This window comes from Citrus sinensis, chromosome 6 (assembly GCF_022201045.2).
Source record: "Citrus sinensis cultivar Valencia sweet orange chromosome 6, DVS_A1.0, whole genome shotgun sequence".
In the NCBI taxonomy this organism is placed as follows: Eukaryota; Viridiplantae; Streptophyta; class Magnoliopsida; order Sapindales; family Rutaceae; genus Citrus; species Citrus sinensis.
This window is the reverse complement of record NC_068561.1, coordinates 13,275,370-13,295,612: the sequence shown is the minus strand read 5'-3', so window position 1 is coordinate 13,295,612 and position 20,243 is coordinate 13,275,370. Positions and strand designations below refer to the sequence as shown.

The 20,243-nt window shown below is 34.7% G+C and overlaps 4 protein-coding genes across 4 annotated transcripts; 1 reads left to right on the top strand and 3 right to left on the bottom strand.

Moving 5' to 3' along the window:
- Positions 1–558: 558 nt before the first annotated feature.
- On the bottom strand, positions 559–1,062 carry LOC107177390 (uncharacterized). Its single transcript, XM_015531134.1, has one exon. It carries the CDS (start codon positions 1,060–1,062, stop codon positions 559–561), a length of 504 nt encoding a protein of 167 aa, XP_015386620.1.
- A 1,880-nt stretch (positions 1,063–2,942) lies between these two features.
- On the top strand, positions 2,943–4,512 carry LOC102624415 (histone H2A). The gene is made up of 2 exons (XM_006480692.4): positions 2,943–3,303; positions 4,090–4,512. Exons 1-2 carry the CDS (start codon positions 3,094–3,096, stop codon positions 4,330–4,332), a joined length of 453 nt encoding a protein of 150 aa, XP_006480755.1. The 5' UTR covers positions 2,943–3,093; the 3' UTR covers positions 4,333–4,512.
- Positions 4,513–11,464: 6,952 nt separating this feature from the next.
- Positions 11,465–12,133, bottom strand: LOC102624126 (histone H2B.4). The gene has a single exon (XM_006480691.4). The coding sequence runs from the start codon at positions 12,029–12,031 to the stop codon at positions 11,612–11,614; it is 420 nt and encodes a 139-aa protein (XP_006480754.1). The 5' UTR covers positions 12,032–12,133; the 3' UTR covers positions 11,465–11,611.
- Positions 12,134–13,148: 1,015 nt separating this feature from the next.
- LOC102623842 (uncharacterized) lies at positions 13,149–15,795 on the bottom strand. Its single transcript, XM_006480690.4, has 2 exons — positions 15,023–15,795; positions 13,149–13,503 (listed from the first exon to the last, which is right to left on the bottom strand). Exons 1-2 carry the CDS (start codon positions 15,637–15,639, stop codon positions 13,497–13,499), a joined length of 624 nt encoding a protein of 207 aa, XP_006480753.1. The 5' UTR covers positions 15,640–15,795; the 3' UTR covers positions 13,149–13,496.
- Between the last annotated feature and the right edge of the window lie 4,448 nt (positions 15,796–20,243).

Genomic DNA, 20,243 nt, shown 5'->3' with positions numbered 1-20,243 from the left:
ATAAATTAGGAATCATTCCTCGAGCTTTGTTTCCTGGGGCTGGGAGTCAAAACCCTATTCCTAAGACTAACTTTTTTACCCCCAAATATACTTCCTAATTTTCATTTTATTCATTGAAAAATAAAAAAATGGATAAAAAAATCTCATATTCATGTCAGCAAATTTGAACCAGCAACATTTATAATGTCGAGATCCTTAAAATTAAGATCCGTGTAGATTCGGATCCAAATCCAGATGCAAATGCATCCGAAAGACCAGATATTTGGATCCACATTTTTTAAATTAAATTATTTACTAAATTAAAATTAAATGAAATATATATAAGTTAAGGGGAGGGTTACCTTACAGCTGCTGTAAGGTACAATCCTCTCACGTGAACAGTACCAGCTGTGGGCTCAAGTACTGTTCATGTGAGAGGTTGTACCTTTATATATATAAGCATAACTTTCATTGAGAAACTAAGAGAATAAGTACAAAAGATGGGGCGGATAGGTCCCCAGCCAAACTGTTGGTTCATCAACTTTTAAAGCTAAACTTGCTAAGCTATGAGCAATGCTGTTACAGCTTCTGGGAGTGTGTTGGACTGTAACCTGAGATAATCTTTTCAACCTTTGTTGAACTTCGGAGATGGTTCACCACTTCCTTGCAATCGGATTCCAGAATTAGAGGGATGCAAGCTGCGTTTGCTGCAATTTCTAAACCCCAATCAACTGCCTCAACTTCTGCAGATGCTACATTGCCATAAAAACTGGATTTCTTTACAACAGCAGCTACAAATTCTCCCTTGTGATTTCTAATAGCACTTCCCAGGCCAACATATTGCTCTTGTGATTTAACAGCTGCATCAACATTCATTTTAAGCCAACCTTTAGGAGGGGGTTTCCAACTTGGCTGTGCATACGGCCCTTGCTTTGGATAATCTTGCCTTGGTGAGCCTTTAGCTCTTCTATAAGACTCCATTGTTGCTTTAGCCTTTGCCACTGCTAATTGACCATCTAGATTCTTTTTTTCAAAAATAAAGAGATTCCTGAAGTGCCAAATTGTCCAGCATATTGCCACCATTAATTCTAAATCTCTGATATTTCTTGTATTTGTCAATACATGTAACACGCTCATCATGTCTTGATTGGCAAGGTGTTTCACATCTTCTTTAAATTTTGTAAGTTTCCACACCTTTTGTGATGCTCTGCACTCCATCAGTGCATGAAAAGTATTTTCCCCTTTACAACCACATCTCTGACACCATGGGTCTTGTTTCACTTTCTTTTTCCACAAATTCTAAGTTGTTGGCAACAGATTTTGAGCTGCTCTCCAAAAAAAGTAGCTGTAAGGTAGCAGCCTCTATAAGTTAAATGAAAAAACATAATAGGATTAATTAAAAAATATAGAAGTTAAATTAAATTAAGAAATTATTGGGATCCGTTTTATTTTTAATTAAATTAAAATTAAATGAGAAAATATATAAGTTAAATGAAAAAAACATAATAGGATTAATTAAAAAATATAGAAGTTAAATTAAATTAAGAAATATATTGGGATCCGCATTGTTTTATGTGGATTTGTGCTTTTTTTATAATTTTATTTGTCGATTTGTGGTGATGCTAGACTTGAATTCATGTTATTCTTGATGTTTGATTTATATTGTGGTATTTTTATTTATGACTTTATGGTGTTGTATGTTATTTTAGGTATTAAATTGTTGATTGTTGAATTATGACTGGATTGTATTTGATATTATTAGGTAAATTGTTGAATTTTAAATTATTAAATTATAATTTTTGTGGATCCAGATATCTGGAATATCTGCACAGATTACCGCATCCAGATCCACATTTTTTTTTTCGGATCCGCATCCGGATCTAAATATAAAAATATAAATCCGGATCCGGATTTTGCTATCCCTAGGTATTAGCCAAATATCCAATAGATACTCGCATGAGTATCCGCTAACCCACAGCTTTTTTAATTTAATTTTGATTGAAAAAATATTTAAATCTAAAAATATACTTATTATAATTTTGACTGAATTTTCTTTAACTTAATACATGAATTATTTCATTATTATAGCTTTGGTCTTCGGATTAGTATTTAAAAAATATTATTATTTAGAAAATATTAATCTTAATAATTATTGTAAGAATCGTGTTGGATGGATGCTAATGGTAGTGAATGAAATGAAAATTTTTTCTGGGAAGTTGTGTTGAATGATAATATAAAATGATAATTGTTATTTTTAGATACTAATTTGTGGTTTTTTAAAGTATTTATGTATTTTATACTTAAATTTGAGAATTTATGTTGAATTAATGATAATTTAATTTTTTATTTATATTAAATAAACTTTGAATTAAGTATGTTACTTGAAATTTTAGATTATCGTTATAAATTTAAATATTGAACATTTGTGAGTAGATTTAAAAAAAAAAATTAAAACCCACAATAATTATGAATAAATTTAATAATTTAAATTTTATGCGGATACGAATTTAATAATAACAAATCTATTGTGGGCGGTGCTTATTAGTTATTACTGTCCGTGGACGGTTGATTTCACCAACCGTTCGTGTGAGCGCCAGATGTTTCAGATCAATCAATCATCAAAATCATCCTTGCATTTTCACCATCGAACGGTGACCTTCCATTTAGCATAGGATGCCCCCACGTGCCCGGCTTGATTCATTCGAATCCCACTCAGGATAAAAGATAAACAAAATAATAAATAAATCAGAAACAACGGGCCCACTCAAGCTTATCTGAAAGACCGAAACCACAACCCACACTCCATTTTCGCCCTTTTCTTACAATTAATTCTCTCTCCTCATATTATTCGTCCATCTGAAATTACGCGGATCGCCAGCCTCATTACTTAATCGCCGTCGATCGAGTTCCAAATCCAACGGTCAACATCTCCATTTCAAAACTTAGGTCGTCTCCAGTTTCTCACCTAGCCCCGTATAAGTTTTACCACCAACGCCTCACATTGCGGTCACACAGTCACACTACATTTCTTTTAGTTTCCGTTTGTTTCTCGAGAAAATTTTGTTTTTGCCATTTTTTTCTCCCCCCTAACTTCTTCTTGACTTTGCTGGTGTGATGGAGAGTGGAGGAAAGGTGAAGAGAGGAGCAGGAGGAAGGAAAGGGGGTGGTCCAAAGAAGAAACCGGTCTCGCGGTCGGTGAAAGCCGGTCTGCAGTTCCCGGTCGGTCGGATCGGTCGCTATCTGAAGAAGGGACGCTACTCTCAGCGTGTGGGAACCGGCGCTCCGGTCTATCTTGCTGCTGTACTTGAGTACCTCGCAGCTGAGGTAGTTCTTTTGGTGTTGTTTTATGCCGCATGCAACTTTACATTTTGAACTTTATTTTGAGTTGATTTATATTAAATTGCAAAAATAAATTTGGATGCTTTTTTATGATTATTTGTCTTAGGGCTCTGTTTGGTTGGTGAGAAATGATAGTGCTTGGATCTTTGGGACATTTTCAAGCTTAAATGTGAAATTTCTAATTTTTTCCAGCATTATTAGCGTTTTTGTGTGATTTGTAATATATGTATTTTGCTTCTTGTTAGATCCTTTGTGTTCTTGCAATTTGGTCAATTAATCTGCTATAATTTTAAGGAAATTAAAGGAAAGGATTAGAAATTGAGAGTCTGACTGTCTGTGATTAGGAAGCACAACATTTACTTGGCTGCAAATGTTACACTTGCCGATTTTGCGATTTTATTTCATTAGCAATTATGATTTCATTTCATTAGCAATTGTGATTTAAACTTACCTTACTTGGCCTCAAACAAACTTCTCATCCGATAGTGTTTAGTGCAAATTAATGTCATATTTTGTTCAAATTCTAAATCTAAGTTTGTTTACTAGAATACTTCAGCTATTCTGCTTTCAAAATTAAGTTGAAGCAAGGTAATTTCTGAATGTCAGACAGCATCCAAATTATATTTAGTAACCCCAGCTTTTGAATTTGAACCAAAAAATGATTAATACCTGTCTTTTCTCTGACGTTGCTTGTCTGTAGATGGGAAGAACTATGGTTCATAATTGTGTGATTTATTTGGTAATAATTTGTTGGGCTGAATCTGTGTTTAGGTTCTTGAGTTGGCTGGTAATGCAGCGAGGGACAACAAGAAGAATAGGATCATCCCAAGGCATGTTTTATTGGCTGTAAGAAACGATGAGGAGCTTGGGAAGCTTCTTGCTGGTGTGACAATTGCTCATGGTGGAGTCTTGCCAAACATCAACCCAGTTCTTCTGCCGAAAAAATCTGAGAAGGCAGCAACGAAAGAGCCGAAGTCTCCAGCCAAGGCCACTAAGTCCCCAAAGAAGGCTTAGTTTTTAGTCTTCTCATCTTTAACTGTGTGTATGTTACTTCTTTGATGTATTCGGCTTGTAGGAAAGCTTCATGCTCGTAGGATTTAGGGACCATTCTACTGTTTTTAATTGTCCGTCACTGTGTAGAACTTCTTTTGCTTGGACTGTAGAATGAATGAAATCATGGTACTTGTTCCGATATTTCATTTGTTGCAGAAGGTAATATGCTCTTCTCTGTTATTTGTTCTTGGTGTTCCTGCAATGCCCACAGTTTTGTTACTCCTGTGCACGGCAAATATAATGCTTCATTGCGACTGTAATGGCTGCACTGTTCTGGTTTGAATTTGAATTTGGTGATGCAATACTTGTGACAGATTTGATGTCAACTTTAATATTGAAAAAGTAAAGAGATTTCTTCTGAAATGTCATAGTCCTTGCACTGGGAAAATTCTTTTTGAGTAATTAGACATGTCTAGACCTCCTTTCATCATTTATCTTTTGTTGGCGGGGCCTATGTGGACGGGAAAATTTAAAAAAAAAATTCCCCTAACCATAACTGTTAGGCCAAAATAAAGTCTTTAGTTTTGACTTGCAACACATAGAATTTCACAGAATTATTCATCTTTTTTTGTTTACTAAATGGGAATGAAAATAAAATAGAATTAATGGTGTGTTTATTTGAGGGTTTAAAGAATGACAATAAAATTTATGTTTACTTGGCTTGGCAAAATATAATTTGAGAATGAGAATAAAATATGTGAGTATCACACAATTTGGAAATAAGGAATGAAAATTTTATTCCCATAGGAGCGGATTTTTATTTCTTAAACTAACTTTTGTATCTTTTTAATTTTTTTATATTTTCGAATTACTCTTGTTCAAATCACAATTAATTTTATTATTTTAAATGTCATTATTATTATTATTATTAAATTTTATTAACTTTATTATTTTAGTTATTATTAATTATTGTTATTATTATTATTATTAACATTTATTATTATTATTATTTAATTAATATATTTTTATAATAATATTTATACACGTATCTAGTTAATGAAAATTACATTATTTAATACTATGGGTATTTTGATAAATTGATTCTCATTCTTCATTCTCATTTATTTTGTCAAGTAAATACATTAATAACATTTCAACACATTCTCATTCCCATTTATTTTTGTCAAGTAAACATTAGAATTTCATTCACATTCCTTATTCATATTCCAATCCATTTCCATTCTCATTCCATGAAATAAACGCATCATAAATGGGTTGAAATTGAAATAAAAAATTGGTATCATAATAAATTATTTACTGTAAGAATTGAAATTGAATAAATTTTATTTCCATTAATATGTTTATTTTATCATCAAATCAAAATAAATTGTTATAAGTTACTAAAATACTCTTTGTTAATTGTTGCCGCTAGTTTATTTGTGTCTATTATAATATTAACAGTTATAAGAGTAAAAATAATATTAAAATTAAAAATAATAACAATAAAGACAATAATAACATATAACAATAATAATTAAAATAATATGATAAATACATTTTTATAATAATGATAATAATAACAAAACAAAGGACAATAAAAATAATAATATTATTAATAAATTATAATAATAATAACACTATTATATTATTAAATAATAAAGGACTGTGTGCAAATATTTCAAAACCCATGGGTAATTTTATAAAATATGCGCCGAACAAAATGAAAAAAAGGCAAAACATTCACTGCCCACAAAATCCAAAAGAGAAAAAGGATGGAAAACACCAAATTCCAGCACCAGCCCAAAGTCACATTATGTCATACTTGGAATATGATTTGAATTGAAATGCAGAATCTATGTACCAAAAAGTGTGCATTTAAGCTTCCTTGTTTGAGTTGACACAAGCTTTGGAAACGATCTTTTGACATGTCATTTGTCTAACAAATAAAGGCTTCCCACTAGAGCTTATCTCAATGCACACAAATTTTCATTTTTTTTTTTTTTTAAAGAAAGTAAACATTTCATTAAACTAAGCATTCAAACGTACACAAAACATCAGCTGGGAAATCATTTCGCCAGATGACAGATTCTGAGCTACACAATGCTCTTTTGGCTAAAAAATGAGCAAACCCATTACATTTTCTTGAAACATGTTGGAATGATATCAATTGGAAATCTTGTATGCTTTTGTGAATTGCTGCCATAGTCCACCAGATCTCTGTTCCGTTGCTAACTTTCTTATTTGCTAAGTCAGCTACATTTTTGTAGTCGATCTCTATGATCACACTTGAAAGGCTAACTTCTTTGGCTACCTCCATACCTCATTTGACAGCTTGAGCTTCTGCTATTGATATGTTCCCCTGAAAATTAATGTTTTTCGCTGCCGCTGCTAACACTTGACCTAGAGAATTTCTTATGACCGGGCCCAGGCCTACAAGCTTCCTATCTTCTTTGACTGCTGCATCAACATTGACTTTCACTTTGTTGATTGGTGGTGGAGTCCATATCTGCATCTTTCCCTCTTCTGTAGTTCTATGACTCTCCCACGCTTTAACCTACATTGCCTGATACACCTCCATAACTGCTTTGCATTTAGCTACTGACCCAACTGGATCTAACTTTTTTCCTTCGAAAAGGAGTTTGTTTCTTGCATGCCATGCAGCCCACCAGATAGTGGCCACATAATCCACCTCAGACTCAGCCTAATTATTCAAAGCCCCAATCATGACACTTAGCAAATCTTCTCTGATGACACCATTCACTTCAGTCTCCAAGTGAGAGCATTTTCATATTTTCCTAACCACTTTGCATTCCATCAAGGCATGGAAAACATCTTCACAACTCGTTTTACATATTTGGCATGTCGGTTCCTTCAGCACTTTCCTTCTCCACAGATTTTCTGCTGTTGGTAGCAGATTTTTTGTAGCTTTCCACACAAAAATTTTAATTTTCTCTGGCAAGTTTAGCCTCCATATATGTTGCCAACCCTATGGATCTAGCTGGAGGCTCAGGGAACTTGACTTTGAGAGCTAATTGATATCCATTCCTTACTAAGTATACTCATTTCTTATCATAATGCCATATCACCTTATCTTCTTGGGGAGTTCTCGGTAAAGGGATATTCTTTATGATTTCAGCATCCTCCTTTGTAAAGCTTTGATCAATCATTGTTTCATTCCATTGGTGATTTTGATCGAGAAGCTTTGAGACTCTGGCTTCTGTAGGCAGAGAAGGCACAAGGATTGGCTTGAAAGTTGATAGCCTAGGAATCCAGTTGCTTGAATGTATCTGAATTTTTTCTCCATTTCCTATCCTCCACCTAATCCCTTTTTACAATACCTGTCTCCCCCACACAATACTCCTCCAAATGTAGGAAGGGTTCGAGCCTATTCTAGCATTAAGAAAATCTGTTTGCTTGTAGTATTTAGCTTTCAGCACCTTTGCTACGAAGCTGTCAGGATTATGTATTAGCCTCCAACCCTGTTTTGCAACTAGCGCCTGATTAAAACTTGAGAAACCTCTGAAACCCCCCTCTACTCTTAGCATAGCTCATTTTCTCCTATTTTTTTCCATTGAATTCCCCTCTTATCTTTAGACCCCCACCAGAATCTTGCCACCACTCTCTGGATGTCATTGCATAATCTTATAAAAATCTTAAAAACACTCATGGTATAGGTTGGGATTGCTTGAGCTACGGCTTTGATAAGGGTCTCCTTTCCACCACTCGAGAAAAACTTGTGTTGCCAATTGGATATTTTGTTCAAGACTTTAAGCTTCACATCATTAAAGAAGCTTGTTTTTTTCCTACCCACCATTGATGGCAACCCCAAGTATTTTTCGTGTCTTGACACAACATTCAATTGGAAAATGTTCTTTATTGTTGTCATATGCCCTTCTAAACTTTTGCTGCTAAAGAACATGGATGATTTCTCATAATTGAAAATCTGCACCGAAGCTTGAGCATCGTAATCAAAAACCTTCTTCAGCTGCTTACAGTCATTAACAGAAGCCCTTGTGAAAACCAGGCTATCATCCCCAAACAATAGGTGAGTGATTGAGATGTCACTGCCAAATCTCAAACCATGGATTAAATTTTGCCTCTCTGCTTGCACCATCAAGTTAGAAAAGACCTCTGCACACAGCAAGAATAAATAAGGAGATAAATGACATCCTTGCCTTAGATTCATTTGAGGGTGAATAATGCCTTTTGCAGCTCCATTTATGATGATAGAGAAAGAGGGAGTGGAAATGCAGTCCATAATCGGATTTATCCATTTTTTGGAAAAACATAATCTCTCCATGGTATGTTTCAAAAAAAACCACTCAACTCTATCATAGGTTTTGCTTATGTCAAGCTTCAATGCCACTAATCCTTCTTTTTTCCTTTGTTGTGCCTAATTTTGTGCAAACACTCATAACCAATAATTACACTATCCGTTATTAGCCTATTTGGAACAAAAGCACTTTGCACAAGGGATATAATTTGATTAAGGATTTGTTATAGCTTTAGCAACTAATCGATATATTACATTGCAGAGGCTGATAGGTCTGTATTCTGTAACTTTTCCAGGCTTAGCACTTTTCAGAATAAGAACAATATATGTATGATTGAGTGTTGCAACAGTACCTTACTGGTTCAAAACATACAAGCAGGTTGCAATTACTCCTTTGACATTTTCCTAATGCTTTTGGAAGAATACAACCTGCAACCCATCAGGTCCTAGAGCTTTTGTTGGGGACATCTGGTTCAAAGCTGCTTCGATATCTTTTGCTGTGAAAGGTTGATCTAGGAGCATATTAATTTCTATATTAACTTTTGGGACCACACTTTGAAGGGCTGCATTAATCTGATTCTTGCTTGGATTTGAGGTAGTGAAGAGATCCTGAAAGTATTCACAGAATCTATGTTCTACATCTCCCTTATCTTCCAGCCAATTCCTCTCATTATCTTCAACTCCTTCAATTTTGTTTCTTTTTCCTTGATGAAGCTAATTTTGTGTTCTTGTCACTGCTTTTAGCCAATCGGCTTTTGACCTCTGCTTCCAATACATTTCCTCTTCCATCAAAATGCTTTGAATCTGCTTTTCAATATTTTTTATTTCACTGCCTCGATTGAGCTGATCATGGTGCTCCTCTACTTGCGTAAGCTTTTTCAACAAATTCTTCAGCTTCTTTTCCCTTCCTCCCAATTCTTCTTTGCTCCACAATATCAGGCGTGCCAAAGACTTTTGGGCCATGGATTTATGGGCCTGGGCAGGGCTTTCTTCCTTGTTGTAATGCCATTGCAGCCATTCTTCCTTCACTATGTTTTGGTAGACTTCATATGAACTCCACATTTCTTCATAGTGGAGTCTATTGAAGATTCTTTTTTCAAAACCCAAGCTTCTTTGTCTTTCCCGAATCTCCATCATCACTTGGCAGTGGTCGGATTCCCAATGAACTGAGTTAGTGGCAAGATCATCAAAAAACTCAGTCCTCCATTTCTGGTTACAAAGGAATCTGTCTAACTTCTCCTCAATGAGTTTTGGCCCAAATTATCTATTTGACCACGTAAATGGATATCCTCTACTACCCAAATCAATAAGATTGCAATCTCGGACAACATCCCTAAACTCTCCTACTACATCTACACTTCTAATTCAAGCCCTCCAGTTTTCTCATTCAATCTTCGTAGTAGTGTCCAAGTATGCTTTTTTTGACTGGCTTGAGGATGCCCGTAAATTCCTGTACTCCTCCAACTCTTCCCCTGAGCATTCTGGACTAGAAATTCTATGTGATGTAAGAGTTAATTTGTACTGTCAGCTCTGCATTCCACATAATAGCTAATCCTCCACTCTTACCAACTCTGTCCACCGCAAAAAAAAAAAATTATCTACAGCTAGCTGTCTACAAATTTCCAATTTTTGGATCTAGAAAATAAAACCCTAAACATCCGAAGGAAAACTTGTTATCACCTTAAGATAACAACGATTACATGAACAATAGATTGCAGATCCAAATAATTGATAAACTAATGGACTGAATATTTATGAATTAATAAAAGATTAGCAGTATTTCAGCTTATAATAGACAACACTTGGCAAAAACATCAAATCTAAACAAATGAACACACACTAATTATTAAAAATAACTAGAATTAAACAACCTTGAACAGAGCCTGTAATAGATCAAACATGAAGCCAATTAACAGTAATACAAGCTTAAATAATTTCAATCACCTTGATTTGGTTTGATTACCAAAAAATAAAGCGACGATCCGAAACATAAAATAGCTGTGCAAATTCAGTGACACTGGCGCTGAGAAAAGCGAAACTTCAAGAAATGGATCTACAGCTTGTATATATATATGTATATATACATTGATCGAAGAATGTGGAAACAAACTATTAATAAATGAAAGAGATAAAACATGTGCAATTTTCTCTAACCCTTACCGAAATTGGGAATTTTTTTTGCTAATTCGACTAGAACAAAAAAATATGAGTGATGATGAAGCCTTCACCGCCGAAAGCAAAATTGTGCTTCAGTACCAAAATTGCAAAGACGAACCAGGATTATAGATATTAGTAGATATTAATCATTGGCAAGAATCATATTTGAATTTATGACAATGATTTTGTGTATTATGTTCTACCTGTTGAGCGGCGTAATCTGCCACAACACATAAAGAAACCCACAAATAAGAAGAATTCAAGTAATTAATTACCCGACGAGGGAGGCCAAACTATAAAAAGACGCTCATAATTTGTTTCTCTTCTACCTCCCACCTTATATTGGATGTTTTCCTAGTCATTAGCTATGGAGCAATTATCATATACCTTCACTTGCAACTTTGTATTCACAACACAACCGTTAATCAATTGGATGTGTAGTCGGCAGCTTCTTGTTAACTTGGCAATGAATAATATCTAATAAGCCTACACGAGTTACAGCTTGAAAAATATTCTACCTAAAATTACAAATTTATAAAGGATGGACGTAAGTGAACTAAAGCCAGGACTACTAAGAAAAAGATCACTCAACCTAAAAACAGTGTTCAAAATCCCATTTATAACCTTTACTTGTTCTGTAATTGCCTTGTATGCCACTCCCATCAAATCACCAGATCCAATACCCATTTCAATAATCAGAACCCAAAGAGAATCAGATCACGATTTTAGAAGACAATAAGTTTTCATTAATCTGTCCATAAGAAGCATTAACAGGAGCAAACCCTAGGCTAGGCGGGGCGGCTAAAAAGTAACGAAAGGAACAATTTCAAAAGAACACGGAACACTAACAAGACAAAAAATTGCACAAAATCAAGAGCTCGTGAACTTGGTAACGGCCTTGGTCCCCTCCGACACGGCGTGCTTGGCCAATTCACCGGGCAAGACCAATCTCACGGCGGTCTGGATCTCCCTCGACGTGATCGTCGGCTTCTTGTTGTACCTAGCGAGACGAGACGCCTCTTGGGCTAATTTCTCGAAGATATCGTTGATGAAACTGTTCATGATGCCCATGGCCTTGCTGGAGATACCGATATCGGGATGAACCTGCTTCAGGACCTTGAAAATGTAGATCTTGTACGTCTCCACATTCTTCTTCAACTTCCTCTTCTTTTTCTCGACGCCGCCGCCATCTTTCGAGATCTTCTTCTCGGCTTTCGGCCTCTTCTCGGCTGGGGCTTTCTCGGCTACCGGCTTTTTCTCCGCTGGCTTCTTCTCGGCTTTCGGCGCCATCGTTCCTTTTGACGAGAAAAACTGAAGGGCGTGAGAAGATTCTTCTGAATTTGATAGAAAATGATATTAGGAGTTCGGGTGGATGAATAAAAGAGAGGCGAAGGAGAGTTTATATAGAGATGTGAGCTGGACTCTTATTGGTTGGTGGAGTTTCATGGGGATCGCTGACGTGGAAGTTATTTTAAGCGTGGGATGATGGATGGATCTATGGGCGGTTGAGATCTGTCTATTTTCATTTTAAGGCGCCCGGGGAAATTTCCCGGTTATCTTTTTTTTAATAAATTATTTACATATTATAAAACTTAAATGGCTGATAACAATATAATGCTGCTGTACTATGCCTAATCCTGAAAATTTTCTAAGACAAATATGCATTCGTTGTTTTATACAAGATTGCAAATTGCCAAAATATTATTTGGGCCAATTGCACATAAATATCTGAAAAAAAAAATTAAAAGAGATTCGAGATCATATTTGACTGAAGGGTCGATTTTAATGCCAATAAATAAGAGCAATAAATAAAATATACACATGAAATATTACTAAATGATTAATCTACTCAAAAGTAGCCTTTGTATTTAAGAAATATTATCATCAAGGTGTAAAATTATACAATATATCAGAAGTACTATATTAATCATACAACAAACAAATTATGTTACGTCATGTATTCATTTATTTTGAAAATCAACTACACGTCTCACATACAATAAAAGGCTGAGATGCTACCACCTAAGATTTCTAATAAATATTTAGCAGAAGAAATATCAGAAGAGTTATGTAATAACGGTGAATTATCAGATGAAGGTGTAAAAATAGTACTTGCCAAAAACTTAGATAACAAATGCAATTAATCATTTACCAAAACAAAATCCGCATGCTAGTAAATGAATTTTCTGTCTTTTTTCACATCCAATGAAGGGTAAACAAAATGAAGTAGCACTGGTATGATTTAGCAACCCATAGTCAGAGAGATACTTCAAAACATAGGAAAACAAAATCAGCGGATGCCAAGTTATTAATTTAAGATAGAATAAGCATGTAATTTAGTGAGAGCATGAGCTGTCTCAGCATGGAAGTTTGGAATCTTCAAGCAAATATAAAGCAGGCACGATGCTGGATTACAAACACCAATAGAACAAATGGCATAAAGATTTACAAAGTCAACAAGTAAATTGATGCGCATATGTTATTCAGCTAAAATATTTGGAGACTACTTGAGCCTACTTGAGCATGATGATCATGTCTCATGATACAGAAAACCAGCCTTTTGTATGCTGTCAAACATGCATTGAAGAAACTCAAATTATGAAAGACAACAGATAAACCCTGGAACTGCTCCAGTGTTTGTGCGTAATCTGTTGATTGCTGCTCAATCTGTACTTGGCTAATTGAAATAGGATGACGAAGGGCAGCTTTGATTACCAAATACAACCACGTGAATGAACAAAGTAATGAATCTTCACTAAAACCTGCCCAATTCAGAGGGGAAAACACAAAGAAACCAAATATGCTTTTAGAACTTAATTGCATGCTCATACAATTTGATAAAGAGCGATAAAGATAGCAACTTAGACAGAACTGGAAAACAATTAAGATGGATTTAGAACTGGAAAAAAATTAAAAAGAAAATCCATCTCCATCCAATGCTCACTGCATTTTCAGATTACATTTTGAAAGTTAAAATCCTGGCATGTCAGAAGCATGGGCCAGGTAGGTTTAGGAAAGGGCAACAAACGTGTAACAATTTTAAAATGCAACCTACACTTTAAGCATGAATTTTATTGACGAAAATGTATTTATAGAATTGTCTCTAAATAGTTGTGCATCTGACTTTAAAAATGTATCAACCAAGCAAATAAAATAAGCAATCTACAGTTTATACAGGGTTCCTAGAGGAGGTTGGGAATCAACCTAATATAAAACAAAGTCCAGTAATTCTGAAGAGAAAGTAGTTTCTTTAGTACGTGTCCCTCAGGACTATTTGAACTGCCAAAACAAGAACATCCATGCATAATACAACTTTTTCATTACGTGAATGATACAGATATCAGCTCAACCTCAAGTGTCTACGAGCAATGTATTATGTTAGTGAGCGAATCAAAATAACACCAACCCATATTTATGGCAACATATTAACAAGCGAATCTCATTAAAATGGAAACAGTTAAATGTCTGAGTTATCAAAAATATTTTCAACCGAAACTTTTAAGCTTATCTCAGAGCTAATGACTAACTTTATTAATCCATTTGTAAACTTTACTCTCATCAAGGCAGATATCTCTCACACAATGCCATTGGCCAAGCATATATTGCAATATAATTAACCTATTAAATGCTCCGACAGATGAGACTCTCAACTTGACCAAACAAGTATATTTTAACATCACTAACTGCGGCTGAAACACCAGTTTGGCACCTAAAATAACTCCCACGCTTGTTAATGATTGCTCATTAACAATCATTAATACAACTCTTCATTGAAGAAAGCTATATAATGCAACTTTATCTCCCAACGACAAACAAAGGACGGACATCCCTCCCTATGATAACAATTTACATACATTCACAAAATATCCAATGCACCAAGTTCAAGCTGAGAAATAAACCAAAAGACAAAATGAACCTTATCAGTCACAATTGATTAACATTACCATCACACATAATAACACCCAAAAGATTCAGCAACCACAGTATCATTAGTACAAGCACCATAAGAGTAGTGCCAGAACCACCAAGTCATCAGTCATAGTCATAAAATCGCCCTCACAACCAACAAAAAGACACCGTAACTATTAAAAAAAGAAAAAATCCAACTCATCCTCTATAAAACCTCGACTAACATAACATGATCATATTGTATCTTCTTATCATTATACTAGCATGATTCTTCTTATCACTTAGCAGCAAATAACACCCTCTGTCTAACCATAGGCTAAATAATAAACAAAAATATTATTTAAAACAAATATTTTGGTTTTTCACACAAACCTTGGAGAGCCGTTTTTCATATTCCGATGAAGAATCCGGCCCGCATTCGAATCGCCACCATCAATCAGCTCTCTCAATCCCAAATTTCCAACTTTCTCCTCCTCCTCTTCTTCCTCTTCCTTTTCTTTCTTCTTCTCAACAACACTTCCACCACTGCCACGTGGCACCTTCCCCTGCAATCTCTCGAAATAATTCCCATAAATATACTCAGGCGTGTAACCATTATCCTCATCAAAAAGCATGATATGGCCGTGCCACTCCCAGACCCGATAATCCGAACCCGTTTCCTCGTGAAACCCGAGGCATATGTGGTGCTCTCCGATGGTCACGGCTTGGCCGGAGTTGGGCTTAAGCGAGTCGATTTTGCCCGATAAGATGACTTTGATAATCTCCTTCTCGAGCTTGGATTCTTCTTTGGCGAGCTGGGTTTTGTTGTTGGAGTCGTCATCGTCTGATGAAGAATCGGAGAGATTGGCGGCGTCGAGGAGAAGGTCTTCGAGGGATTGCTGAGAGAGGAATGGATTCGGAACGGTGCCGTTTGGTGGCCGGATTTGAAGGCGACCCATAAGGGTTTGGAGAAGAAGATTGTCGAAGTTGCTGCCGCTGAACGAGCTCATGATTTCTTTTCGCCTTTTACTATGTTTTCCCCCTAATCAGGGTTTTGGGGAGCTGATGGCTGAGTTGTGAGAAAGGAGAAGAGCAAGGGTTTATGGTTTTAGGATATTTTGATTTTTTGAGGTTGAATTGTGAGAATTTGTTTTTCGTTTTTGTTTTTTGTTTTTTGTTTTTTCGGTTGGATGGGGATGCAAATCAAAAGGGGGCCACGTATGCTTTAATGGATATATACGATCTCATTATTATTATTGTTACTGTTTACCTCTTAGAACTTAGTTCCATCTAAATCTATGCCTAAAACCCTAATAGAATTATGGTCAGGTCATAAATCAAGTTTACGACATGTCTGTATTTAGGGATCACTAGCACATGTGCTGAAACTAAAGGCAGACAAAATGGATTCACGTTCTGAAGTTTGTATGTTTCTGGGGTATCTCAAAAGAACAAAGACAGGTTTATTTTATAGTTCTCAAGATAGGAAAGTGATCGTGAGCACACATTTCACTTCCCTCGAGGAAGACTATATGAATAGCTTCAAACCTAAGAATAAGGTAATACTTGAAGAATTGTCAGGTGATCAGGTTCGTGCTCAGCTTTCAACGCCTGTTACAGAATAAGAAGAACAGCAACAACCAGATGATCAACATAGGATTATCCCTGAACAATCATCACTTTTAGAACCTCGTCGTAGTGGGAGGGTAACTAGGTTACCTGCGAGATACATACTTTTGGGAGAAACCTATACGGCTATCTCAGATGAACATGTACAAGATCCCATTAGTTATAACGAAACTCTAATAGATAGAGATGTTGAATTTTAAAAAAAGGTCACGAATCAATAAATGGAATCTATGTATTCCAATAAAGTCTGGGAACTTGTAGAGGCACCAAATGGGGTAAAACCTATAGGGTGCAAGTGGATCTACAAAAGAAAAAAGAGGAGTAGACAGAAGGGTGGAAACATTTAAAGCAAAATTAGTAGCCAAATGGTTTACTCAGAAAGAGTGAATCGATTATGAGGAAACATTTTCTCTGGTTGCTATGCTTAAATCTATTAGGATTCTGCTCTCTATTGCTGCAGTGCTAGATTATGAAATTTGGTAAATGAATGTCAAGACTGTCTTTCTTAACGGGCATCTTGAAGAAAACATCTACATGCAACAACCAAATGTATTTATACAAAAAGGCCAAAAACACATGGTATGTAAGTTGTAGAGATCCATTTATGGATTGAAGCAAGCATCCCGGTCATGGAACATCAAATTTGATCAAGCGATTAAATCGTTTGGATTCATTCAGAACATTGATAAACCATATGTGTACAAGAAAATTCAAGAAAAATATGTAGCCTTCCTAATTCTTTATATAGACGATATTCTCCTAATTGGAAACGATATAGGAGTATTGACTACAATAAAGAGTTAGTTAGCAAAACAATTTGATATGAAAGACTTGGGAGAAACAAGTTATATTCTTGGTATCAAATTACTATGAGACCGGAAGAATAAAACTTTAACATTGTCTCAAACGGTTTATATCGATAAGATATTAGCTAGATTTAGCATGGAAAATTCGAAGACTTGTTTATTACCATTCAGACATGAAATTACATTCTCTAAGGATCAATCACCTAAAACATCTGAAGAGATAGAGAGAATGAGACGAGTTCCATATGCAGAAGCTGTGGGAAGTCTCATGTATGCCATGTTTTACAGTAGGCCAGACATCTGTTTTGCAGTAGGGATGGTTAGTAGATATCAATCTAATCCTGGATCTGAACACTGGACTGCGGTCAAGCATATAATGAAGTATCTGAAAAGAACTAAAAATTATCTGCTTGTGTATTCTAGTGATGAACTCATTCCATGGATTATACTGATTCTGACTTTATGTCGGATAAGGATTCCAGAAAATCAACTTCGGCTATATGTTTACATTGGGAACTAGAGCTATTAGTTGGAGGAATGTGAAACAATCTTGTATCGCAGACTCCACAACTAAAGCTGAATATGTGGCTGCATCCAAAGCTGCAAAAGAAGATGTATGGCTCCGTAAGTTCCTACAAGATCTTGAGTTGGTACCTACTGTAACTGCACCCCTTAAACTATTTTGCGATAATAGTGGTGCGGTAGTTCGATTTAAGGAACTAAGGAACCACAAGAAACAAAAACATATTGAGAGGAAGTATCATCTTATAAGGGATATAGTGCAGAGAGGTCATGTGGAGGTTACTCAGATTGCGTTACAGCAAAACTTGGCAGATCCTTTTACTAAGGCCATACCTGGGAAACCTTTTAACTTGCACTTAGAATCCATGGGCATGCGTGAGATGCCAAATATGCTTTGAGAGCTAGTGGAAGATTGTTGGGAAAATATGTTTTTTAAAAGTATATGTGTTTATTTAATTGTAATAAACAATTTTTCTTATTAATAAAATAAGGGAAAATATCCACCGTCCACCCGTTTTTTACACTTTTTTTCAAAAATACACAATTCCTTTATTTTTTGGCTGGAATCCACCTAAAGTTACATTTTGTTTCACTTTTCCACTTCCGTTTGGAATCCGTTAAGAAAACTAACGGAAACTTAAAAAAATGACTATTTTACCCCCAAAACGAAAATTACAATTTCACCCTAAAAAAATGCCAAAAATAATAAGATTTAATGATGAATATCATTATTGGTACGTTAATGAAGTACAAACAAACTTAACTACCAGAGATTATAATTCAATGAATAATAAAACTCTACTTATCTTAAATTCAATTGATAGTTTGTGAGATTGGACTATTTTTAATACTACTGTTATAATTTAGCATTCTAATTACAGACATATTTAAAAAAAAAACCTGCATTTGATGGTTGTGGAATTAATTTCTTTATTGACCAATGGAAAAAATAATTAGAAAAATAAAAATGATTATTTTTGGTAATTTTTAAGGTGAAATTGTAATTTTGGTTTTGGGGGTAAAATGATCATTTTTTTAAGATTCCGTTAGTTTTCTTAATGGATTTCAAACGGAAGTGGAAAAGTGAAACAAAATGTAACTTTAGGTGGATTCCAGCCAAAAAATGAAGGAATTGTGTATTTTTGAAAAATGTGTAAAAAACGGGTGAACGGTGGATATTTTCCCATAAAATAAATGAAGTATTTTATTCAAATTTCTTAATTGCATTAATATTTTGATTAAAGTCCATTTAATCATATTATATGTATTTATGTGATCACCATGTCGATTCACAGAAGACATAAATACAAGTTATCTTTGATTAAATAAATTTAGTTCGCAGTTGATAAATAAAGTTGGGCACTTTATTTAGGTATAGACTGTAATGAATTCATTGAATGATTTGTCTTAATCATGTATGAATTTATTGATGTAGTACGACTACATTGAACAAGATCATATATGAGATTTAATTAACTTTGTAATAACTGTCAGACTTATTAAATCTCATAGGTATTATTTTACTCTAATATTAATCTTGAGTTAATTATGATTTCATGATTGTAATTGTTATTCCATTTAAGTTACCAATGGGCACAACACATACTTGTGGTCAAGATTACCCGATATCTTGGTGAGAGCAATTATGCGTATTGGAGTTATGGATTAACAATATAGAATTTGTACAACACATCTCTTGATGGGTTTTCGGTACTTGATCATAGAATTCTCTGGCCAGAGTGTGTCAACATATTTAGTATGTTGAAAATGATCATTAGAGAAAACCAGTAAAAATCAAGGAACAAGATGTAATTAAATTAATTGGACAGTTGAGATATCGATTTAATTAATGATGTGGTACAAAAGATTGTGCAGTAAAGAAATCAATGTGGCTTGGGATGAATTATTATTCGAGCATACAATTATGAAGGTCAATTCCAATTTTTTAGTAGAGTAGATTTGGAATTAAATAATTAGGCTATTTTAATTACAGGCCTAATTGTTATAGTCACTATTGTATGTTCCCAAATGATCCCCGGGTTAGCTCATTTAATTGACTGCACCACTACTAGTTTAATAAGAAAGATAACTAGTTATTTGGGTCAAAAACCTAAATATATCATTTAGTGGGAGACTGTATTTAATTAGTTTGTGTGTAATAAGCCTTATGTTATTTTACAAGGTGGGTCCCTATAGAAAAAGCAAGTATCGTGAGTTTTGATTTTCATTATTTGGAGCTTAGTGTTTTCACTAAAGAGAGATATAAAAATATTTATTTTCTCTAAAGAAAAAGAGAGTAGTTACTTTATACAGATCAGAGAAAAAAAATTTTTTTTTGTTGTTGAGAGAAAAATTTTCTCGTGTTAGTTGCTTTGGTAGTGATAAAGACGCTCACACATCAAGTGCAGATTGAATCTGAGTCATAACTTAGAAGATCATTGGTGACAGTTCGTGAACTAACAAGCGTGGTGGTGATAGATCGTGATCTGAGAGCCTAAATCACTTCAGTGAAAAAAGCCAAATCAAATTTTTAAGGTACGATTTTTAAATTATAAATTCTTATATATTATATGAGAACGATTTTAAAAAGATTTTAAAAAGATTTTATAAAAAATTTAAAAAAATTGATTTTTCTACAACAGTAACAGATGCCACTC

Coding starts and splice junctions, on each gene's coding strand:
- LOC107177390 (XM_015531134.1), bottom strand. CDS start 1,062: ATGGTGGCAATATGCTGGACAATTTGGCACTTCAGGAATCTCTTTATT.
- LOC102624415 (XM_006480692.4), top strand. CDS start 3,094: ATGGAGAGTGGAGGAAAGGTGAAGAGAGGAGCAGGAGGAAGGAAAGGG. Junction 3,304..4,089: donor TTGAGTACCTCGCAGCTGAG/GTAGTTCTTTTG, acceptor ATCTGTGTTTAG/GTTCTTGAGTTGGCTGGTAA.
- LOC102624126 (XM_006480691.4), bottom strand. CDS start 12,031: ATGGCGCCGAAAGCCGAGAAGAAGCCAGCGGAGAAAAAGCCGGTAGCC.
- LOC102623842 (XM_006480690.4), bottom strand. CDS start 15,639: ATGAGCTCGTTCAGCGGCAGCAACTTCGACAATCTTCTTCTCCAAACC.